We start from the raw sequence: 25,754 nt of genomic DNA, 5'->3' as shown, positions 1-25,754 counted from the left end.
CTGTAGGTAAGTTACTTAGCTCTACAAGACTACAAATACTTCAATTTTTTAACAAAAGGGGGGAAAAGACACAAAACTTCTTTATGATACATTGCTTCATGAGAGCCAGTTTATGTTCCTTTTTAAATTAAATGCCAGGCTGGGAAGTTTAGGTGAGAATGGGTAGTGGTGACTTCCCAGGTGGAAAGATCAAGACATACTTGCCTACAGAAGAGGCTCGAACTTCCTTTGTGTACTGCTCTTTTATGCTTATGAAGCCTGAGTATGTTAAAAGCTGAAAACTAGCAATGTAAATTTCCTAAATGCTTTTAGAAAACCAAGAACTCAGCCACTGCCAAGAGAAACATGACTTCCTGAAACTGGACAGCATTGCTTGGGTTTCCTTTGAAGAAAATAAAAAAAAAAAGAAAAGGAGGAAAAAAAAGGAGAGCGAGCCAAATGCCTGAAATATGTAAGACAGAGCGATACAGGAGTTGAGGGGAAGCTACATAGGAAGCAAAGCAAAGCCCAAAATAAAGAGCAGGAATGGAAAACTAAAAATAACAAACAGGAAAGTGTGACACAGCTGCAAGGGCTCTGGTGCATTCTCCCCCAGCATTGTACCTTTTTTTTCAGGAACATACTAATATTGTGTTTGGATTTCAATGGCATTCCAAACTATTATTTGTTCTTCAAAAATAGATATTTCTCTTGTGAGAATGAAAGATATTTTCAAGTAATGTTCATAGGATTTCAGTTGTTCCAGTTTATTGAAAAACACTTAAGTTAGGCTCAGTGTTTGCAGAGGAGAAAAACTGCATAGATTATGTCATATTTTTGAAAAATTAGTCTGTGTCTCCTTGGAATACTGAAGATAAGCTCAAGCAGAATCAACCGTCACCCTTAATTTCAGTTGAGTTTTTTACTTGATAGCTTCCAAGAGTAGGAAGGGAGCAAGCACATGAATCTGAGGTGCAATCACTTTGGAAGCACAGTGAATGGAAGAGGATCAGGGAGGATTAGGATCACCATGTACTAATAAAGTTAAGGAAATCTCTGTCCTTTTCCTCATTCAAACACAAGTTTGTTTGTTTACACAGAGCACTTTGCTGAACCAGGAAGGCAGCTCAGGGGACATGGGGCTGCCAGGACTGTGACAGGATCCCTGCAGAAAAGCCAGGCTCTCTCTCTTGTGCCACACACCCGCCCGTGACTGAGGCACTCAGCACATGTACAGGGGTCACTGGCAGCTGCTGCAAAGGAGCAGGGGAGGAATACTTCAGCATTTGGATGTCTTGCTGTTTTAACACACGTTTGATTGGTAAACTCACCCATCCTGAAATAATTAAGCCAAGTAGTTGAGTTGTGCCTGATCTCTGGCCACCCAGAAGATAGATGGTGCCACTTTTGGAAGAGAAAAAAAGGCTGAACACACCAGTTTGTCAGCCCTAGTTTCCCTAGACATTCACAAACCCTAGTGAAGAAAACCACATTAAGATGGGTCAAAGCGAAGATCATGATGTCTGTGAAGTTACCTGTCCAATTTGTGAAATTCCTATTTTTGGCAGACACAACAAGAACAGGAAATATTTACTTATTTTCCAGGTGTCAGGAAATATTTTTGAAGTGCTGCTGTGACCTGACAGTTCATTCAAATAGATAGCAAGCATGTATAGGGGTGAAAACAAATATATTTTAATTAAAAATAAATACTTCAATATGTTTGCTCCAATATCTGTGTCCTAACACAGGTCAGAGCAGCAAATTAATGTTGTTAATCACACTATAGTGATTAGACAGTGATAAATCTCACAATATATGTGTGACTGTTTTATATAATGAAATCACATATTAGATGTTTCTCAGAGTTGATGTTGACAAGGCTGTTTTTCATTGAAAGTTGATCTATACTGGAAATATATTTCTTACATATTATTTGAACTCTGGGTGAAATGCATCTGAATATATTTCAGGCTTCTCTATTCTGTGTATTTCAGACATTGCTCTAAAATATTTGATTATGTGTTGTTTGAACTGCAATGGTGTCTGCAACGCCCTATAATTCAGACTGTAATACAAACTGCATTAAAGCACAGTTCTTATTAGTGTCATCACACATTAGATAAAAAATGAGAATCATTGCATATATTACATAGCTTCCAGTTCAGTAGCTGAGAAAGTAACAGAGATGAGGCCTATTTTCCAAACATGTTCATACTGGAAGTAATATATGACCCCACTAAAAACAAATTAAATACTAGATGTTCTGTGATGAATCATCTCACGGCCTTTACTTCAGGAGTAGTAGTGGATTTGGCAGTTGGACACAAATGATTTTAAAGGTCTTTTTCAACCTAAACAATTCCACTATTCTATGGCTCTATTATCATTTGCATTATTTCTTATCCTAGTGTAGTCCCATTGTCACTGGTAGCAACAGATAAATGTTTCAATGGATAAAGGATAGAATAAAAGGATAAAATACTGTAATTTCATCCTGAAATCTATTCTGTGTGCAGCAAACTATCACTGGAGCAGCTGAAGAGATGAAAAAGCATTTTATAAAATGGATGAAAAAGAGTAAAAATCATCCAAATATGTTTTCAAGGCATGCCTCTCCATCTCCTCCTTTCTCCTGACTTGCCAGTTGTGGAATCACAGGTTACACCTTTACGATAAATGAAAGAGTATCAAGGAGTTGCAGGCTCTGCTCCAGAGCTAAATAGTCCCTGCCATGGTGATGGCCAAGCCAACAAGAAAAGACAAGTTTTAAATCCTTTTTGTACTGGTATTGGCCAGGGTGGCTGTTCCAAATAGGCAGGTAGGATCCAGCCACCTTGTTTTGAAGATGAAGGTGTTTGGAATGGTGTGGACACAAACCTTTCTCTGTGTGGGTCACCACTCATTTTTTGCAATTGTGAATGGTCTCAACAATTTGCTGAAATAGATGTAGACATTGTGAAACTGTTTCTGTAGATTTGAGAGGAAAAGCAAACCTAATCTGCATGCACCATGGCTGTACCATCATAAACAGGCTTACTCTGTCATTAATAGACACATACAATAGACAGTGATGCTTTCAGTTGTTGTTTTTTATTGAACAATAATATTACAATATTACACTCTTTAAAATCAACTGACTTATTAGATTTACATTCAAGAACTCGTAATGTCATTTATGACACCGTTGCAAAATATTAATAATGTATGCAGTATTTACTACATTATTTAAATACTCCTCATCAGTCCGCTGGAAGACCATGGGTTTGATCCTGCTCTCACTGAAATCAAGAAGAAAATACTTTTGATATCAGTAGATTAGAATCAATTCACTTGCTAGTAAATAGCCCGATAACATTATTCCATCTCAGACCCTAACATTCAATACAGGTTAAAATGTAGTATTACACTAGTTTGAGATTCATGTTTATATGTCTCCAATTATCATGGCAAGAGAACCTGCACTTTCATCCTGACATTTGGATGTCTTCTGCTGTCATCATCCTCTTGTTGCAGATCAACATGATTCATGTCTACTTTCCCAGGTAAAAGCATGCTGCTTTCACAGATGTCGACTTTGGATCTCTTTAAGGGCATTAGAGTTTCTGTTGTTCATAGTTTTAAAAGTATGCTTTCAGATCCTGAACTAAACTCTGGCTGCTGCACTATGTGTTCCTTCTTTCACTGCAGTCATTGTCAAAGCACAGGCTGATTTCAAGGGAAGTGTTAAAATCAAGCCACACTTCCAATGAGCATGTTCTGTGTTACAAGGCTGTTCCTAAACTCATGGCATCCAGGTTCACTTTGACACAGCAAGGCCAATTTTCATTATCTGTGGATGTGATTGTTTTCAGACATGTTAGCAAGCCCTTCTCAGTGGTGATTTTTGACTTACACATATATCATCCAGCTCAGACTGAATGACTGAATGCCCATTCCTGCAACACTCTTAACACATACAAGTTTTTCTCCCTGCTGAAATGGGACTGCTTGCTCATGCAATTGAGAAACAAAGGACTGGGTACCAAAATACTGTAGTCTGTGGTTGCACTATCACTTGCTGAGGGTCCAAGTCTTCCCTGGATCAAATAAACTCCCTGTGAGTCACATCTGGGCCATAGCCAGCAGTGAAGATGGAAAGCATGAGGGTCCCTTTGCTGGCCTCTTACCACTCTTCCCGAAGAAATACAGATAATGACATCAACTAGCTGTTTAAAGAAACATATATATTTAAATAATGATAAGCAGCTTCTTTTGTTTCAGATCCCCTTCTACAAATTGGTAGAATTTACCAATCTGCTGTTTCTCTGTACAAAATTTTACTTTAGAAATTCAACTAAATACAATATATGTCTGCAGAGCCCTGCCTAAGTTATTTACAATGTATAAACTGAAATTCTGGGTGTTTTCTCTCTGAAGAAAGGCATATTTATCTCTGATGAATTGTCACCAAGCTTCCAAAAACTAGAAAACTGTTAACAACTAATGTCAGTTTATTTAATTTACATTGTTTACTGTGCTTTTGTTATTTCTATTGTTATTGAACAAGGGTGTTCCTTCTGTCTGAGGTGTTGTTTATGTGTGTTTCTTTCATGACGGTTCCACATCAATATTACCACTCACCCATACTGTCCCCTTCATTCAGTGAGAATGGCAAGAGTCAGCCTCTGGCATTATTGAAATGATTGTCTTGGGTTTTCAGTATTACCATACATTCAAAAAGCCACAATACATTTCTCTGTTCAGATACTTATCAAAACAAATATCAAAAGTCATATACACTGTACAGTCTATTTTTAAGTAAACATTTTCCTCATTAAAAATGGGTCACATTTGAGCTTCAGAGATTATATATTCATACGTTATAGATCTACTTTGTTCTTAAAGTGTGTTGTTGCATATTCAATAATCTGTGAGAAATGCATTCACTTGAAAGTCTTACAAGGGTAAGTAAATATCAGCGAGGATTTAGCCATTTCATTACTGGAGAGCGAACAACCTTCTCTTTAACAAATTCCTCTTTTACAGAATTTCCATCCCCTGATGCCATGTCATTATCTGAAAAAAAAACCACAAAAATAAAGGTAGATTTCATGAATGCAAGAGCTTTAAAATATTGTCCTGCAGCATGTCCCTAGTTTTAGGAATACTTTGGAAAATCTTTAACTGATTTGTTTGCAGACAACTCATTAAATTACTCCCAAATACCTAGTTGCAAAATTTCTACCAAATTAAGGCATAAGTCATATCTGTTCTCTAATAGTTTAAGCATAAGGCTGATGATTTGACTTCAGTTTCCAGTTCTGACTGTAACACTCACTACAGTGTGACATGGGACCGAGCAAGACATCCTCAATAACTACAGCAGTAAATCAAACTCCCCTGCAGCTATTCTCTGACTGAGGCCAGCTGGCATGGAATACCCTGGTGTATGCTGCTGAACTCTCTTACTCTCCAAAAATAGGTAAAAGATATTCAGTTTGTCAACTGGAAACTGTCCCTGGCTGAGGCTGATTCCTGAGCTGTAACTGGCGTTGTTTGGCACAGCTAGCTGACCTGGGACAATGTGTTCTTTCCCCTGCCCTGCTGTTTGACCGTGAAAGGAGTCAAATTGCAATGTACAGGACCATGCCCTGACACCTTTAAGTTTGCTGGGGTATATGTAGGCATAGTGGTCTTTATAAAACATATGGGTCAGAAACTTGTCTGTTTAAAACACAGAAGCTGTTTTAATTTACAGCTGTTTTAATTTGCTGAAGATCACTTAGGCACTATAACTACTTCTGCAGACCACTTTTAAATGAAACCCTGTTGTGACCACACCATGGAGTACTACTTGTAGGGTCCCTGGTCTGCTAACAGTGACAGACCTCTGAAGAGAGAAGTCATTGGGAAATTTCTGCAAGGGTAAAAAACCACTGTTTGTTTCCATGCAGTGAATATCTCATCCTGGCTGGGATTAGTCAAGCAGTTAAACATCGAGGCAGCAGAAAGTTTGGGACCAAGAATGAGTGGGGAAGAGAAAAGGGGAGGAGGAACTGATGCAAATAGGCTGTCTGGTAAGGTTTGGAATACAGGCTAGATAAAGAAAAAAGCAAGCATCCTCATTATTTTAGCACCCTCAGATATAAATAGAACAAGGAAAGGCAGAGAGCACAATCAAGTAGAAAAATACAAAAACATCAGGGCTGATTAATCTTGTAAGAGGTTTTTTGGAGATTATCTTAAGTGTGATATAAGCATAGGCTGCAGAAGTTTGTTTCAATCTAACTTTGTCTAAGTAGAGAATGGGAGAAAGATAAATCTTGTATCAAGACAGCAAACTCTGTACAGCTTTATATAACAGAAGAAAATTAAAACTCAAACTGCAGTTGGAGAAGAAATTAAGTCCAAGGACTTTTAGGTTAAAAGATCTTTCTTTTCACCTAAAAAAAAGATCCCAATAGGCCTAAGATTAATCTCTGGGATTCTTTTTGGTTTTTGACTTCTACACTTGTTTGTTTGTTTGTTTGTGTTTATATTTAGAGTAAATATCATTCAGTCAAACATACCTCAGTATCAGCTGGTGGGGAAAAAAAGTGGAAAGTTTTTAATCCCACCTCTTAAAACTTCAGTGATCTTCCCTTGGTGCATCAAAAACACTCCAGCTTGTTACACTCCTCTTTTTTTTTTTTCTTTTTTTTTTTTTTTTTTTTCTTTTTTTTTTTTTTTTATTTCAATTCTGGACAGATCTATGACAAGCTTCAGACATAAATATAAGGAAAATAACTTATTCCAGAGATACTGTAACAAGTGACAACAATAAAACATCTAATAAAACTGTTCACTGACAACTGAAAACATATAAATCTCCGTCCTCATGAGGGAAAAAAAAAAAAGTTGCTTTTACTATGTATTAGCTAATAGTAAGTGTAATGTAGTGAAATCCTGAACTGACTGATGCAAACCCTAGCACAGCCTCCCACTGCGCAGGTGATGTACTGCCAGCACATGCAACAGATCCAAAGTATTTCGAAGTGTTTCTACCATGTGTCGCAGCTCACCCGATTCCTTGCAACACGTTAAGGAAGCTGCCAAAAAGAAGAATAAACCTACCTTGTGTTGTTAAGGGTTTGTACAGCTCCACCAAAGTACCCACCACTCACACACAGAGTGGTAGTAGATCATGGGCAAGGTGTTTTCTGCTAAAATCAACTGTCCCACAAAGTCTTACCTGTGTGTGAAGATATTTTTCGTCGATTTGGAGGCTTGGAAGCAGACAGTTGAAAAAACGGGAACTTCAAACACTTCCCTGTTACTCTGTCACAGATGCCAGAGGGACAGTTGCAGGTTTTCCTGCATTCCATTCCATAGCTACCATAGGGACATTCTGGAAAAAAAAATATAGCAAAGCAGCTCTCAGTGATCCAAATCAGATGCTTTCTTAATGGCTGGTCTGCTTGAAAGGGGAAAACCTTTGAGTGGAGGTCAGCTAGACCTTAGGTACAGGATTTCAGCATGCTGACTGCTTTTTATAAGTATTTTCCAGTATTAACAAACCTTGATGCATTTTACATACATTATTTCATTTCCTGTAACATATGTACAATGTGCTACTGGTAATCCTTCTCTAAAACACCCTTAGATTTAAATGCACTTTTACATTAAATTTCCTTAGTTAAAGGCAAGATAAATATGTAAGTATACAATTATAGAAGATTTAGTTAAAGGACTAGCATTGAATTTAGAAAGGAAGATGACTCCAGAAAGTCCATGAAATCACTATGTGGTTCACTATGATATTATCTGACTTGCATGACTGTTGAGATTTAGAGCTGCAATCAGATGCTGGTGCAGGGCTGCTGAGGCAGGGCCAGCAGTCTGGGTGGAGGATGCAGCCTGACCCTGAGGAGCTATCCAGCAAACTTGTCCTCCACCTGGAGATGCTATTGGGGGGTAGCCTCCCACCAAATACTTTCTCAGACAGCAAAGTTCTGCCTTCCCATGGCAGTCAGCTCACTGTATCTGCAGCCTAAAGAGTGAGTATGCCCTGAAAGGATCTCTGGCATTAAGACAACTCCCTGGTATGCTGCGTCTGGTCACAGAATGCCCCAATTAAGACCTCACATCCCTGAGCAAGCTTGTGGAGGAGCACTACAAAGCAGCTCCTAGGATGGAAACAAATGTTTTCTAAAGAAAATTAAGTCAGGTACAGAAGATTTGCCCTATCCCATAGCCAGCACATATCACATGCTGGATCAAATAACTTCCCAGAGGGTTTAAACTAGGGGCAACAGCCCTTGTATTCCTCTGCCTTGCTATTGAACAGGATACCTTGCCAAAACCATTGCTAAGGAGACAGAGACTAGGAAAACCTATGTCTAACACGTCCTTTCCAAACACACAGACAGCTGATCATTCCCAGGAGAGGTTTGAGATATCCCAGGAGAAAGAAAGGCCTTTATGTTCAGACTATCCTTGCCAACCCAAGGTACATGGTCACCTCAAATGGCAAGGTCTGGAGAATTTCTGATTCGCCTCCTAACAGCAGGTGAATGACTATTTAGGGCTGGACCAAGGAACCACCCAGCCCAGGGTTCCACAAAATACTTAAGAAAGGTGTCCACAGTAAGCACAAATGATACCTCTCTCCTCATTTTGTCTCTTCTTTTCAGCTATGGGACCTCCTGACCCAGACATAGTTTCTGTGCATATAACACCCCACAATAAAATTATCCTTGTCAGTTTGTCCAGTCTCCTCTTGAATGAAAGCAAACTTCAACTTTGCCCTACAGCCTAAGCAATGCGAAATTCAAGCTAACACACTGTAGTGTGGTCAACATTTTACAATTATCTGTGTATCAAATGGATATGCTCTTATGAATGAAAAGCCCTAGAAGATCAATTAGTTCCCTGAAATGGACTGCACAGTGAGTCCCTCCAGGATGGAGAATTTTACAAGGCCTCAGCAGACTCCCCTGCCCAAGAAGGACACTCATGGATCTGCTGCTTGGCCACATAAACTAAAACAAAATCCCGCCCAAGTAAAGCTCTTCTTGTGTGCACACCCTTCCTGGGAGACAAGCTAAGAGCACACATTGCATGGAGCACCAATCTGCCTGCTGCAGGTGCTCAGCTGGAGAGGTGGGATGCAAAGCTGTGCACAACAACACAGAAACAAGTCTGAGCCCAAAGCACTTGACTCTGTGTGGAAAAATCCTGACACTGATGCAGCTCTTCAGATTTCATGAAACCCAGGTCTGAGTAAATTTTTCTTTTAGAAAGTTTTAGTTCAACAAGATCCTGCTCCTAAATAAACTGCAGATAGGTCTCAGTGGTTTAATGAAAGCAAGGGCACCAAAAATTGTTTTGGTTCCAACCATAATGATGTTGCTATTGATAAGAGTATGATGCACCCTTCTAATAATGAAAGTATTCCAAAATACTGTTCTGGAATATAAACTGCCCATTTGAGAAATAAGAAATTGAAGAACAGAGAGTTCAGATTATTTTTTTCAGAGCTTCAATGTAAATTGGTAACAGAAAACCAGAGAGAATTTAACCATCCTGCACCTGTCGGTTATTATATGGAAGTTATTAAAATGATTGAGTGACCTGATATCATAGCTGCAAATGATATGTAAAATAACAGTATCTGGCCGCAGAGAAAGATTGTGCTACCTCAGAACTGAGATGAAGAAAGAAAAAGAACTCAAAATTACGTCTATAATATTTAGTGGAAATAAATATACAGGGAATAAAAGCTTTAAACATCAATCTACAATTTTAAGTCAAGATATGGCTTTATTGAAATTAATGATAATTTTTCCACTGACTGGTTGGGAAAAATACCCAAACATTCTACTTCATATTTTCTACAGAGCATCCAATTCAGCTATGGGGATTCAGACCTCAAGTCCCATAATATCTCTTTTTTCCCATTCAAAGAGTGCTATTGCAAAGAAACTCCTATGAAGAAAGTGAAAAGTACACAGTAGTTCAAATGAATTGTTAATGGAATTATAGAGAGTATCATGCACTGTGGTAATTTTTAATAAACTGAAGATCAGTCAATTATCTCAGTAAAATATTTTCTTAGTGAGTGCACCAAAGATACAATCTTTGTGTGTGAGTTTTACTCTTTTGCAATAGAGTACTATTTTAGGTTTCACACTCAACCATGCAAATTAGTTTATTTTAAATAAGGTAAATAAGTGTGTGCTGTATGTGAATCAGCCTAAGTGACTTCTGCAGCATCAGGTCCTAAGTCATTACTTTAACTGTCTATTAATCTCCTGATATTTAACTGCCAAGATATTCCTACCTTTAAAGAAGTTATTCTAAGACTTATCTGTATCTTCTTACTGAATTGGTACAAAAACACAGCAAAACCCACTGCATGCTTTGCAAACTCTTTTTTTTTAATAGTTAATTTTTAAAAATTCACCGTACTTCTTATAAATATAATACCTTGTCACCTTTTAAAGATTCCCCTGTTTAAATGGAGTGAGTATAGCTTCTAAATGAAAAATGTGATTATAGCCTCTGACTAAAGAAATCAGCATGCAACATACCTGGAATAAACTGAAGTGCCTGGCTGCTCATCTCACAGTCAGTTTCTGTTCTGTTATTGCCATCTTACAGGCAGGAGGATTTCTGTTTGCCTCCCCTGACCACATCCCTAGGATGACTGAGCATCTCAAAAGCAGGACTAAATTAAACAGGAGAAAGTCTCCAGGCACTCAGGCAGTGCTGCTTTCTCCTTCCCCCAGACCCCAGAGTGAGCATCTGGTCCCTGGGGCAGGCAGCCAGCAGTGCCAGAGGGAGCATCACCCCCAGGAGTGTGCAGCTGCAACAGGGACCCTGTGACAAGGCTGGACTTGCAAGATGAAAGTCTTTATAATTTATAGAAAGCCACCCACCAAATCAACAGAAAGAACAGGACTAGTGCCTGAGTCTCACAAGCCCCAGTCAAAAAATCCCATCTCCAAGGACACCCTGTCTGTATTTCCTCACACATGTCCACAGGTGTAAACAATATCGTCACATTAATAAATCTGCCCCACTACCTGTAATGCCTTCTAATGACAGCAGGTATTTTTTCCCCTTTTTTCTTGGCTAAGGGATGAGCTGAGAAAAAATCCCATTTTAGACCTTTCAAGCAAGAGACAAATTCTGCATGTACGCTGCTGTCAAATCGTCACAGTGGGCTCATACAAAGCGAATATCATTACCTTTGCAGATACCAAATTCATCACCAAAGTCATCCTCCTCAGTGTAAAACTGGCACTTCAGCCCAGGACCACACTTGACACCATCCATACCCGAGACAGTACGGTAGCAGGTCTCCCCCAGGGCAGCTGCACAGACTCTGCAGCAGCCACAGTCATCCAGCACCGTCCGCTTGCAGCGCGCAGTGCTCTTGCAGGCGTTGCTGTCACAAGGCTCAGGACAGTCCACCGCGTACTTGGCACTCCAGGCAGCTCCAGCCTGCACGGGCATCAGGAGGAGTGTGAGCAGCAGGAAGCCCTTCATGTCTTGCAGGAGTAAATGCTCCATCCCAGAGAGCAGGTCTCAGTGCTCAGCCTGCTGCTGCCTCTCAATGGGGGAAGCGGCGGTACAGAATCCAAAGTGGTAGCTGCACACATCAGCCTACAAGTTTATGAGCTTTATAAAGTGTGTTGCCCACATGTTGCACCGTCGTCAGCTTCCTCAATCCGGCAGCGCTGCTCCTGCCAGCCTCCCTTGTTTCAGTTTATGAAATCCAGGATGAAGGTTGGATTAGCACTCTGCTGCCATCCAGGAATTGAAAAGCCTGAGCTGATGTAATCTGTTATGTTTAGTTGGTTGTTTTGCATGAGGACTAAAAACTCTCTCACATCCGTTTCAAATGCTCAAGGACGTCTGCCAAGAGTAAAAAAAAAAAAAAAAAAAAAAAAAAAAAAGGTAAAAAAACAATCAACCCCGAGGAGGTTGCATACCTTCCTGCAGGACAGGGATTGCTCTGACGCTGGGCACGCTGCTGACAGGAGAGCTCTGCCTTGCTATCACAGCTTGTATGGCCAGAAGAAAATCACACTGGATCATCTTACTGCTGAAAGAATAATCTTTAATAGAATAAATCTTTGCCGTACTCTTTTAGGGGATGTGGATAGTTATGTCGGGGAATTAAATGAGATCATGTCATTTAATAGCCAAGCTCGGATTTTTCAGTAGTTTTTTCTGCCTGCATTGAAATAATAATACTTTTTAATCAGTATTTAAGTGGTGGAGAATTAAACATTTCACTCAAAGATTATTGCTAGAACTAAAAACTGGTCAGAAAAAAATCATCATTTTGTGGGATCTCCCACAGGAAGTTCAGGAGACTGAGCAATGAGCTGCCCCAACTTCACAACCAAAGGGGAAATCCCTATCCATCATCAGCCGTGTCTGCCCAGCATTAGCACAGATCCAGGGGTCTGATTCTCCTTCTTTTACACCACTTCTATTCTGGCAAACTCCATGCAATGCTCTGATGTTGCTCTTCAATGAAATCAATGTAAATAAACAGAAAACAAATCTCAGATTCCCCTGTCTCCCCTCTTAGACTTTATTTATCCTGCCAGAGCCTTGACAAGAAACAGCAAACAAGTGGAGTCCAGTGAAACTGATGAGCCACGGGAGAGATAAAAATTTCTGCACTAAAAAAAAATCTACAGGAAAGGAAAAAGGGAATAAAGCATAAACAAACCTCTGAATACCAAAAGTGGTTGCCAGTGAAGTTAGTGGGAACCAAAGCAAACTGAACTGTGTATGACCAGCTTCTCACTTGGGAATCCTATGTCTCAAGTGGGTTTAGGACATTGCCAGTAGGCTGCCAAATAAAATGAAGGACTAGACTAGAAATACAGGAGAGAAGGAAGGCCTTTTCTTCATGAATGCAAATGTGAATTAATAAACCTAAGACCAAAATGCTTAAATCTTCTGTCTTGTGAAGACGCAGAAAATCAACATACTGTAGGTTGCATTTGAGTAAAGTGCTCTTATTCTTTGGGGGAGGAGAGAAGAGGAACTAGTATGTTTAACACTTGTCAAAAATAAATGTAAAAAAAAAGTTAAAAAGTGTTAGGTTGAGGTCTCATATAAACCAAGGAAGTACTATTGGTAAGTACTATTGGTAAGTACTGATGAGCTGACAGAAATCAGCTCTATTAGTAGCAGACAACTTTATCTTCAAAATACAAAGCAACTATCCTCTAAGAAGTGAAAGGAGTAGTTCTAAGATGGAAATGAAAACTGAAGCTAAACCAGAGGAGGAACATGAGTTGTACATTATAACATTAAAGGTTATAACGAGGAGATCAATTAAAAGTTGATGTCCTACTGCTGACTCCATCACTACTAAATTATTGTAAAAGTCTGTTTCCTAAAAAAACTCCACAACCCAATATTTCTTCCATAGTTCTCAGGTCAGCAGAATAATGTAAACTACTGACCATGTCTGCTGGCATAGCATCAACTAAAATTGACATTGGTTTATATTAATAGGTCAGGCTGTAACCTGTGGGGCTGAGAGCCAGTGTAAATCCCATTGGGCTGTCTCTCATTGGGAGAGAGATGCTGAATTCAATCAGAGAACCAGGGAGCACAGCTAAGGCCAGTAACCCTCTCAATACCCAGGCTAGATCTGCTCCTAAGGGTGAAATAGCCAAAAAAAGAGCTTCACACACTTGGTGCATGAGGCTTCACAGGTCTGCAGCAGGAAGGCTCACCCTTAAGTTAATTCACACCTGCACTTCAAACTCATACCTGCTTTCTCACTCAAAGCAGGTAACAGATGATGTGTAGTGTGCAGACCCATCCTGCCTGGTAGTATACTTATTTATGCCTGGTAGTAACTACCAGCTGGTAAAATCCTATTCTGTAAATATTTTTAGGAAATGCTCCTGGTCTAAAACACCAAATGAGATCTGAAAGGGCTACATTTCACATTTGGGTTTCTCACAGGAAAGTGTCCTAGAGAAATGATAAATAAAAAATTACACACAGATGTGGTGAGGAAAAGAAAACGTAAAAGGAATCAGCACACTCCCCTAGCAACTAGCCAATATTTTTTGGAATAAGATGGAAACTGTATCCTATGCTTGGAGCTAGAAGCCAAAGTAAATTATTACAATGGATTAAAAAAATACATGTAATGGAAGAAAACAATATGAACAGATAAATGTCTGGATTATGCATGAGTATCACAGAGGAAACAGGGATACTATGATCTTCCACACTGTCCACTGATTAAATAGTGAAGTAAATCCAATGTTACTCTCTTTGATTTTAATGTTTCTTTGTTGTTTTACCTGTTGAATCCATTAAGCTTTCCTTTATGGTGAAAAGTTTAATCCTGTAAAACCCTGAAGTAAGCTCTTTCATGAAAATTGATGCAATGGGAATTAATGAAGTCTCCCCAGATATCAACAGCAGAAAATTTGCCACCATTATTTAAGTTGTGGTATAAATATAATTCAAAGGTGGAAGACCTTCTGGATCAGATCAGAGCTATTTTATTTCCAAATTTACAGCATAAATTGTCCTTTTGCCAGATTACATCATAATTACATCACCATATATAATGTTTGGCACTCCTTCTAGAAGCAGAAAATGTTTCAACCCTTGGGTTCCGTACTTTACAGGGAACCAACGATCTAATATCAGTGGGTTGTGTTTCCAGCTGAATACTTCCAAGAAACATTTTTCCAGTTCTTTTGTAAATAATCTACTTCCCAAGCAAGAGCAGCCTGTGGGATGGTCTTGAGGTTGTATTTATGCTCTCTGAAAAATCTTGGTCCCACCTGTTAAAAATCCCCATGAAATGGCAAACTTCATGATACATGATTAGTCTGCACTGGTATATAGGCACAGTGCCCTCACCAGGTTAATAGGCTTTGCTCATTTTACTCTTTAGATAGAGAAACATTCACCTCCACTCTTTGAACTTAAGCGTTCTGGCCACTGTTGCTATCCAGTCTTTTGAATGCATAAAGTCAGGATAAGCAGGAAGCACTAATATCTCTTTAAACATAGGAAAATATTTAATGCGTGACTCTTGTTGCTCATTTCCAAAAGACAGTCCCTAAACTAAAAATATGTTACCACACATTCCTGAACAATCCAACCTTTTCCCAGGCTTCCTTTTCAAAAAGCCATAAGCACAATGCTGTATGAAAAGCAAAAATTCAAAGGGAAACACCGAAAGGAAGCTGAGCTGCAAAGTCCAAAATGAAAAGCCAGAAATAGGAAGTAAGAGATAAGAATCAGGAAAGTGAGATAGCGGCAAGGACTCCCCTTTGTATGATTTCTTTTCTTGTATCTTTTCAATGAATTGCTAATTACTCTTTGTTTCAGCTGTAACATAGCAACTCCACTCTGGTAAAAATAGAGGCTTTGGGACATTTCCTACTTGCTGAAGGCAAGAGATGTTTACATGCTTTCTCCAGGCAGACCAGGTGCAATGCAGAGAACTGGGTAGGCACAGACTGCAGGAGCTCTGGGAGATCAGACATCTACAAAAGCTGAACTGGGTAGCACCACAGACCTTGTGGCCCTGATACAGTGAAAGCTGAGGGAGAGATAAACTCAAAGCAAGAACAGAAGTGAAGACAGTATATCTGGTCACTCTGACCATTCTGATGAAGGAAGATGCAACAAGGACTTTGTTGTCAAACATTTCTGTTTCTGTCAATCCTTGCAGCAGGTGCCATAGAAACGGCTGGATATGGTGGGTTACCTGCAGATAGCCTCAGGATTAAGAGCCACAGCTTCTTTGGAGCACAGCAAAAACATACCTGCCCATATGCCCACATACAAATATATGGCATGTCCAGCCTGGGAGCTGCTAGCCAAACCTACTGCATACAATTTATGCTCTGAGTGGACCCTGTCAGGTCTATCATGCTTACTGAGCCCATGTGGCACAGTCCTGCTCTTCCATGGGCTCCAGTCACAGCTGGTTCTGATTGCAGGACCTCTGTCCTGTGTCACCTCATCACAGAACAGGTATTCCCAGTGACTTCACAATCACTGTAATAATCCACATGGCAGAAATCTCTGGCTTTCTCTCAATTCACTTATGAATCAAGTCAAGTAGTTCTTCTATGCTTGGAGAAGATGTTCAAGAGGCAAAAATGTCACAGAGTGGTGTAAAAGCTCTACTACGTGGCAGCAAGGGTCAATTTTTTTCTATTGTGAGCAAGTCTGGGTTTGTCACACAGAATAAACATGTAGTTGATTTAAACAGGGAAACAGGATGAGAGAATATGTTGTGACTCTGTTATGCTGAAAACTTTCTTTAATACTTTCAAGCCATCTGCATTTCCAGAGGAAGAAAGGTGTTTCAGTGCCCAAGAGCTCCAAGATCTATACTAGAGGATTTCTGCAGAGTACAAGAAAGTCACATACCTTTTCTGTACTTCAAAAAATTTGCTTCTCTGAATACAATGTCTGGTCACTCACAGCACAAAACTCTGCCTTCACACACACCCATCTTATCAATACTTTTGTCAGGAGCTGCTCCTTTTGTGACACTTCTTCTTTCTAAATCACTCCAGATAAGACATATATACACCTATGGAGAAATAAAGCCTGTCCATATAGGAAAACACATTTTCAGGACTGATCTTCATATATTCTGTTTCTTTATCAATAAAAAAACCCAACATGTGAATGATGGTTCTTTGCATCTTCTGCTCAGAGGGTCAGGTGTCCATATGGTAAACAGCTTTAATGCTGAAATAATGTGGCTATTTTGTCCTTCACTGTTTGACATAGTTAACTGATGTAGAAACACACACTCATTTCTCTATTGTCATGAAGCCTCTGCTCCCAGTACTTCTCTGCAGAACTAGAATAAAATATATTAGATTTGAAAAAGCATTTTCATCAGGTTTTTCCCAGACATAAACAATAATACAACAGTCAGTTGGATTTTGTATGGATATTATGTATGGATTTTATCTTTTCTCTACACAATCCAAATGGTAATTATACTCTGATTCTACCAGTCCCTGGTAGATAACTAAGCCAATTTCCCATCAAATAAATATTTTTTCTTGGTACCTGTGCAGAATTTGAAAGTGCATTGTTTGATTTTCAACTCCTAAGTATAGGTATTAGAATCAGATATTTTAGGGTTGGTGGGAGGTATACTTTTGCTTGCAACTCAAGTTGATTTTGATCTCTGTTTTTCAAGGTAAAAAGACTGGTAACTCTATAAACCCTTATGGCAATAGGACCATATCTTAAGTATTAATGTGTTTTCTATTCTTCTGTACTAAAACACGTCTTTTGAAACTTCGTTGCAGTTGTGCTATTGTCTTAGATCTCTGCAAATGTTTTAGTCATGCTTTATATATAGTTTAGACTTGACTAAGTAGCTATTTCCTGTAATGAAAGACAAACCTGCTAAAAGCTTGTTATCTTCTTGCGCTCCATATGTTGCTAACAAGAAAATCTGTAGTCATATGCGTGAAATGCTGAGTTGTTTAAGTTAGGGTTAGGTGTCCTCATGAGCTAATCCTTCCATGTATTCTTTGCAATATACCCAGGATTATTTCCATTGGCAGAGAAAAGCCAATTTGAAGTAATTAATTCAGATAAGTAAGCATATCAAATTTATATCAATCATCATTTTTCTTTAAGAAGAAATCTCTCCCTTTCGTAAGTACTCATCTTTGAAATACACAAGTTTTGTAGAATAATTAGGTGATCCTATAAAGGCCAGAGGAAGACTTCTGCATTTCCTAAGTAGCACAACTTCAGGGAAGAGCCAGACAAGATCTGAAAGGAGTAAGTACACAATGGGAACTATTTTTCAGGGTTTTTCCAGCATTACACATACTTTCTTTCCTTGGGATGAGTGGCTGTTTAATTCTTACTTCTCTCTACCACACAATCTCTCTGGCTTAGCCTTAGTCCTCATTATACTGTTTTACTCCTTTATTATACTGTATTTTCTCTCTGGTCTGTGTGCAAGTTTACTTATGCCACACATAAAAAGCATGGTAAAAAAAAGAGCTCAGCAGGCTATATTTCTTTATTCCATCTTTATTACTTTCTCTTGTTCACAGTCCTCACACTTCATCTGCTGAAGCCTCTGGGACTTTGGATTAACTGGAGCAAAGCCTTGTTAAAGAAGATTTTTGGTGGCTGATCCTCAGGCATTTCTATGCTATATGAATTGGTGTCTTCTTCAGTGAACAGGTTTGGATACAAACTAAATTAATATCTTGGCTTCCATGAAAAGAGACACCAGCCAGTCTCCAAAAACAACGCAGCTGGAGGGACCTTACACAGGACTGTTTGTTTCCCCAGTGTGGCAAACAGATTTTCACACACACGCTCCCTACATCCTTTTTCCTTTGCTCCATAAATCAAATGGCTCTGTTTGCAATTTTTTTTTTCGTTCCTTGGAGCACACATATTGTGAGTGAATGCTGACTCCAATGACGTAAGTGCTGTGTCACTCATTTGAACAGGGTCAGGATTTCACATGATGCTTTCCATGTTTTATAATCTTTGCTGTGTGTTTTTTACTCAAAATATGGAAAAGGATGTTTGCAAACAAGCTCTACTCAGAAAGCAATGAGGAGTAACAGCTGCATATTGCCTGTGACAAATTTGCTCTCATTAAGAAATAAAACTGCTAGAAAGCTTAAAATTTTAAGCTGTAAACCTACAAAGAGCCTAATCACTTCCAAATCTATTTTGGCTTGTATTTCATTATTTTAAGCTTTCTTAATTACACCTCTTAATTACACCTTAATTTCTTATTACACCTCTTAAGCTTTGCTAAAAGAGGTGTAATAAATAGCAATATTACTAGTGCAGAACAAAACCTTGCATTTTTACTCAGAAATGTGAAAATTTATATGCACTTATATACACTCAGCATATATGAGAGAATAAAATATAATACACAAGTAGTCTTTTTAAAATTTTATTCATTGATCAACCTTAGTTATTTGATCAAAACTTGATGGTAATTTTCAGTCATTTAACCAAATACCCAGAAGATTTATTCTTTAAGACAACTACCTGGAAAAAAAATATGAGTGAAATATACAAATCTGGCGCTATCTTTCCAAGCTGTGAATCTGACAGACTGAACACATGATTTCTCCCTAATGGCACATTATTCTTCTCTTTTATTTTATCTTCTGAATTGTCACAGACTGAACATGAGTTATTTTAGATGTTTCCTGACTGTGGTAGAGTAACCATTTTAAGCCAGAAACATTTCTGAAATAGTTCACAATCAGATGCACTTTCTTAATTAATTTATTTAAAACCAGATAGCTGCTACTCAATGTTATGTTTTAATTGTGCCCCTCATTGTATTATGGATCCTCTTCCCTGTGCCAGGAGTTGCCCTATAATGTTTTGGACTATGAACACAGGCTGGGTGCTTGGTAAGTATCTCACCCAGACTGTAAAGAAGCTGCAAAGGCAACAAAGAGGAAGGTCAGCTGCAGACAGTTGTTGATAGCAGGAAACAGTCCCCAAAGCTGTGGTGTACAAGATGTTCCCTCATGTGGATCCCACAAGGCCACTTGGGCAGAGCTGGGCAGAGTACCTTCAGTGCTGGCTATAGTGGCCTTTTCTGTTTTATAAAACAAAAAATGTTTGCGTTTTTAATTTATAAAGCATTGGATGTAAAAATAAAAAGTCCATTCTCAACAATCAGCATAAGTGAAAGGGTTTTTTTGTTTTTCTATTGCCTAAGAGAAGTGCCTGAATCAGGACTTGGAAACCACTGACAGGGCAGATGAAAACCCTTTCAAAGTCACCAGAAGTGTTTGTCTGGGAAGATGCTTTTCAGGATGGATAAGCTGCAACCAAGCATCATGAGGAGAGAAAAACCCAACCCAGCATTGCTGGTGAAAAAACAAATCCTTCTGAAATTGCTGTCCCAAACATGAGTATCAGAATGGGTAACCACTACTGTGACCCTGACTTCAGTAACTGGGTGGAGGAAAAACAAGGGGAAAGAAAGAGGTCTGGAAGAAAAACAATTTAAATATTGCTTTAGAATTTAGTCTAGGTTTTGCATTTTCTTATCACCAGCAGTGCTCTAGCCTTGTTCAGGTACTCTCAATACTCTGTTCAATGAGGCCAAGACCACTTGTTAAAATCAACATCATTAAGACAAAATAGTCTGTTAGAAAGTAAGGTGCTTTTTAATAATTCAGGGTTCTAATGTGCAGTCCCTGTCAAATCTCACTGTGGCACTCCCTGACAGGAGAGTCTCATTTACAGGGCAAGTTAACTCCAACCACCCATTTCTACTCACAGAGGAGCACAAACTCCACATTCACTCCACTGTGAACGTGATAGCCTCTGAAGTTGATGTACCTAGAATCGTGAGCTCCACAATACCCTGTATTACCTTTTCAGAACCCTTATGTTCTCACCTCTGCATTCTATTACAGAGCCATGTTGTGGTGTGCCTCTAATCCCCTTTATTTCCCTCACAATTGGTTCAGCTTTTAATGTTCCCACCATCCCGCCTGCCCATCAAGTTAACCCAACCCTCTGCTCCAGACCCTTCTCTGTCAATCCCTAAATATGCCAACCCCTCACCTGTTCATCAGAATTTACCCATACCCTTATATCCAGAATATTCTCTGCTCCTCAGTGTCTGATTGGCACTTTGTTCTGTATCCTCCCCTTTGTGTACCCCATTGGTCATGACTTTCTGTACCTCCCCTTGTATTTCCCACCCACAAGGATCCCACTGGTTGTTGTTATATTCCACCCATTGTACCACCCCGTGTTTAAAAGCTGGTGCACGGCGGTGTCAGTTTGCTCTTTTCTCCCTGACCTCCCATTAATATTAAATGCGCTGGAACCTCATAGAAAGAGCCTCCCTCACACTCCTTTGCTCAGGCCCTTGTCAGTGTCTCCCTGACTGGCTTGGGGTAGAACACCCCAAAGGTTCAGTGTCAGCACTGCTGGTTCCTGCTGTTCCCCACACCTGCCAGTTTATCCTGGCACTGGCCAGAGCCTGAGAAAACCCAAAGCAGCAAACTGACAGAGCCACACCAAGGAAACTAGGTTAGAACTCATCTAATATTGCAGAAAGAAAATGACACATTAGTATCAGCAACTTTCTCTTCTTGTCTCTGTCTGTGCAATATCTTCAGTGATGCAGATATTGGTTTTGCCTCCACATTATTCTCTTCAGTATGATGTGGATTATACACGGGAGGAATTTGTTGACAAGGTCTGGCTGAACCGCTTTGAAAGACAGGGCCTCTCTCAACCACCAGTGAAAGGGAGAAGGGCAAGTTGTTCCGCAGTTCTCCATCAGCATGCCCAAAGTTCTGAGGATAATTGTGCCCTCAGTGCAAATCTTTGTTACTTGGACTCTGCTGAGACCAGTCTCCAGACAGGACTGTGGCTTTTTGCAAGGGATGTGTATGCCCAGGATTTTAACCAGTGGAAACCATGTCACTGTCAGTGTGGTCCATTGCCATTTGAATGTGTCACAGGTTTTGCACACATGCTAGTCCAAAGTCCACCCTATTTTCATGCATCTATTTTCGAAGCATTTCTGCTTTTTGCTGGTATCAATTTTCTGGTATTCTTTCTGAGCTGAAATAATATTTGTTAGAGTTTTGGTTGTAACAGCTTGAGATGGACTGAGCAGTGCATCTTAATAGGTAACATCCTCCATATCATTTCAAGATAACCTCAACCAACAACCATGTACCATTTTTCCATTTAAATGGAAATCATAGAACCATAGAATCATTTGGGTTGGAAGGGGCGATAAGTATCATCTGTTCCAACTCCCCTGCCACACACAGGGACAACTTCCACTAGATCACATTGCTCAAAGCCCCACCCAACCTGGCCTTGAACAATTCCAGGGACAGGGCAACCACAACGTCTTGGTAACCGGTTCCAGATCCAGTCACTATCCTCTGAGTAAAGAATTTCTCCCCAAAATCTCATGTAAACCTACTCTCCCTGAGTTTGAAGCCATTCTCCCTTGTCCAGTCACTACATACTCTTGTAACTTGTCCCTCCCCATCTTTCTTGTAGGCTTTCTTCAGGTACTGGAAGGCAGCCATTAGGTGACCCCAGAGCCTTCTCTTCTCCAGGATGAATAACCCAAATTGTCTCAGTGTTTCTTCACAGAAGTGTCCTGTCCCTCTAATGAGCTTCAAGGGTCTTCTTTGGAGTTGTTAATTAATAGTTAACAAAATACTCATAACTATTACTTTTTAGTACAGGACTGATTAAGAATTATTAAAGTGATGTTTAATTTTTTCATTTGCTGATATCGCTACTGTTCTAATTATCCCTTTCTTGATTTTCTATGTGGCTGCAGAAAGGCTTGGTTTTTTATTGAAGTAAAGGTGTTGTAAGAATGTGTATATAGGGCAAAATTTCTTGCTTTTTCCAAAAAATTTATCAATAATTTATAAGACTGAAATCTCTTAAACTCTGTTGTTTATATATTAAATCTATTACATGCCTTTGTAAGTAGCTAAGGTATGTAAGTTCCTATTGTATCATTATATAAGGGCTTCTTTTAAATGAAGGCTTTTTTGCTTATCTTTCTGTGGTTCCTTGCTTTGAGAAAATCTGTGCCACCTTGAATTTAATTATGATTAAATTAAACCTACCTGTAATCTCTTAGACATTAATTATGAGATGCATAAGTCAATCCAAAAAGAGTTCTCTCAGATGGTTGTAGGGTTACAAGCATACTGGATAGAAGTGTCTGAACCAGCTGCCAGGTCACTAATGTGATTAGGATACATTTTTGAAATTGCCAATCTGTAATTAAAAGATGTAGCAGACATATGAACATGGCTTGCTGTAGCTTGTCTGACTATGATGAACTGGCTAATTCAGAGTTGGAAAGAGTCTTCTGAGTTTATTTCTTTTTGGCAAGTATTCAAGAAGATTATCTAGAAAATCTGATTGCTTGTTTTGTTTTAATTCTGTTTTCTAAATGTTTCTTCCTGATGCCAGATTGCACTGCCCAAAAGGAAGGTTACTTTTACAGCTTGCTGGATAGCAGGCAGCTCTGTAGTCAGAAGATAAAACAAAGACTTTGACTAGAAGCTGTGGAGGCAGTCCATGCTTCAAACATACCACCACACTTTCAGGAAATGGCACTTGCTGACAATAGATAATGACACCCTCTGTACCGAGAAATAGAAGCTTGTCTAAAAAAATAACTAACAAAAAATTGAACATGCAGTGCATTAGATGTACAGCCAAAACTAGTACAAAGCATGAGGCACTGCTGCTCCACACAAGAGCAGTATGAACCTAAGGGCTAAACCTGACTGTCATCTGCACTCCAGTGTGATGTGTATGAGCTGTCAGTCCCCTCTCAGGGATAGAGGCAAGGGCTGTGTGTCAGCACTGTGTGCTCTGTTCAGTGCCATATATCACATGTCAGTGCCATTTGTCAGCTCTTTGCACAGCCTGGTCAGCCTTAGGGGCTGCTCTCTATGCCAAATCACGACTATGTGACAGGCAACATGCAAGTCAGACCTCTCAGAAAATAATCTTTAAGAAATATTACTTACCTGGAAGGCCCCAGTAAAAACAGATGCAGAGGCAAAAGTGTGACAGAGAAGTCAGCTCTGCATAGACGAAGATGAGAAGTGCAAGCGTAGACAGTAGCATATACCTGGCCAAGGGCAGAAGGATTCCTCAGGCAGAATCCCTTAATCCACTCATAAATTTCCAGTAAAGATAAAAATAGCACAGGAGAGCTGGTCTGGTAGAAGAAGCCAATGTTCAGAAACTGGGAGGTACTGCCCAAGGGGACACTTCACAGGCACTTAGAGATTGGTGTTGAGGCATGTTGAGTTAAAAGAGACAAGACTAAATTTCTGTCACAGAGTGAAAGTGGAATTGCTAATGCTACGTTAGTATGTTTAGTATACTCTGCCACAAGCTGCTGAAAATTAGCTCTTCTCAATGTGGTAAAGAATGTGTTTCTAGCTTATTTTTTTCAGGTTTTGTTGTTGTCTGTGATCGCAGAACTATAACATACATGGAGCTGCTCTCTGTGGCTTTCCTGTTTTGATCTCAGTTCTGAGAACAAGCCCAGCAGTGCTTTTAGCAGTGAATGACACCAGTGGTCACCTCCTTTTCCTGGACTTTTCTTCTGCTGATCTAGAGCTGCAGAACTAGTTGTCCTTCCTTCAACCATGTGTTTTCAGAGGTGCTAACAAAATGCAGAATTATGGGACAGCTTGCAGGACTCCTGCCACTCTCCCTGGCCCAAAGTGCCCTCCTCGCACAGGGAGGTGGGAGGGCAGGCACTCTCTCATGACACCAGCATTTCAAAGCTAGCAAAGACTTCCCTCCTATTACACAGGGAAGGAATAAAGCCTCAGGGTGGGCAGAGATTGAGTCAGGGCTCTGCTTGCTAACTGTTGCTGGGGTAGGAGTACTGGCCCTGGGGGCTGAGATGGGTTCTGGTAAGTGGATGGGTGGGTGGGGGAGCCACAGGGGCTGGGCAGGGCAGTCAGACCTAGCACTAACACCCTTCCACACACTCCATTACCCATAAACAGAAAAAAGATGATGTGAAGGAAGTAATTGCAGGAGATCACACACCAGAAGCCCAGCATCTGAACTGTAATGAACAGGTTGGGTTATGGTTCCCAGATTTTATCACTCGCCCTTTTCCATCAGTGAGAAAGACAGCCACTGTTCACCTGAGTGAGAGAGTGAAAACCTCGCCAAGTTAAATACCAGTTGGTGGCCATTGGGCTGCATGGTGTGAAAAGTCTCCTGTCAATGTTGACCTCGCAATGTTAAAAGAGACTAATTTGTGTTGCAACATCCTCTGAGACCCCCAGCTGTAAAGTGAGAACAATGGTACGTTATTTTATCCACTTTTATATATCTTTTGCTTTTTTCCCTCAGCTTTTCCCAGTTCTTTCTGTATTCCAGTACTGAACCAAATCCCACTGACAAATCTTCTAAGGTCTTCCTTCTCACAACCCTGAACAAGAACTGTGTCTAAGCCCCCACACACCAGAGTAGCAGGCTTTATTGTGCTATGGCCAACAAGCAACCCAGTTTTGTGTTGTCTGGTTGCTTCTTTCCTACATATATACCCTTTATGAGCTTGTTCTCCTCTGCTCAGAATTGTGACATGGTCCCTGCTCAATAATCAAGGCCAGTAGGTTGTTGTGCTGGAGTTATTTATTCATGCCTCTGCAACATCCCAAAGTTCACAGTATATGTTACATGTTAGTGCAGTAAGCGCAGAAGCAGAGAAACCCTGCAGATGGTCACTTCAAAATTTTTAGTTATAAAAGGCCTAGAAAATACTTGGAAAGTAATGGAGTTTAGTAAGCTAACCACAGATTTCTTCAGGAACGCACCAGGTCCTTCTTTTACCAGAAGTCTGTTGAAATCCATAGCCAGAGTCCTGTTTGTTTTGACAGATGCTAGATAGGAACTGTGTTAAAGAACTATAATTACATCTATTACAACCAGTATTTATGCTTTTTGAGCAAACTATTAACTGAAAGAGTGAGATTATGAACCAAGATTGGAAATTTTATAGTTTATTTGATCAACAAAACAAAACCCAAAGAAACAAACAAAACCAAAACATCAGACCCAACACCCTCCAAAAAGAGCACATGCCCAACTCCAAACACAAACACAAATACAAAACCAAAAACAAACACAAATACAAAAACAAACAAAACAAAACAAACAAAAAAGGGGGAAAAATCTAGGGAAAAAAGACAGACGTTATTTTTATCTCT

The 25,754-nt window shown here is 39.7% G+C and overlaps 1 protein-coding gene across 1 annotated transcript; it reads right to left on the bottom strand.

Moving 5' to 3' along the window:
• Window positions 1–3,097: 3,097 nt before the first annotated feature.
• Window positions 3,098–11,855, bottom strand: ESM1 (endothelial cell specific molecule 1). Its single transcript, XM_083884124.1, has 3 exons — window positions 11,193–11,855; window positions 7,193–7,348; window positions 3,098–5,037 (listed from the first exon to the last, which is right to left on the bottom strand). The coding sequence occupies exons 1-3, from the start codon at window positions 11,515–11,517 to the stop codon at window positions 4,937–4,939; spliced, it is 582 nt and encodes a 193-aa protein (XP_083740250.1). The 5' UTR covers window positions 11,518–11,855; the 3' UTR covers window positions 3,098–4,936.
• Between the last annotated feature and the right edge of the window lie 13,899 nt (window positions 11,856–25,754).

Source organism: Zosterops lateralis (genome assembly GCF_965231275.1).
Source record: "Zosterops lateralis genome assembly, chromosome: Z".
NCBI lineage: Eukaryota > Metazoa > Chordata > Aves > Passeriformes > Zosteropidae > Zosterops > Zosterops lateralis.
Note: the sequence above shows the minus strand (reverse complement) of the source record. Positions and strands in the feature narration are given on the sequence as shown.

Excerpts from the sequence above, each read along its gene's own strand:
- ESM1 (XM_083884124.1), bottom strand. The coding sequence starts at position 11,517 with ATGGAGCATTTACTCCTGCAAGACATGAAGGGCTTCCTGCTGCTCACA. Across the intron at positions 7,349-11,192 it reads TGAATTTGGTATCTGCAAAG|AATGTCCCTATGGTAGCTAT; the intron begins GTAATGATATTC and ends TTTTTTTTCCAG. Across the intron at positions 5,038-7,192 it reads AAAAATATCTTCACACACAG|ATAATGACATGGCATCAGGG; the intron begins GTAAGACTTTGT and ends TTTTTTTTTCAG.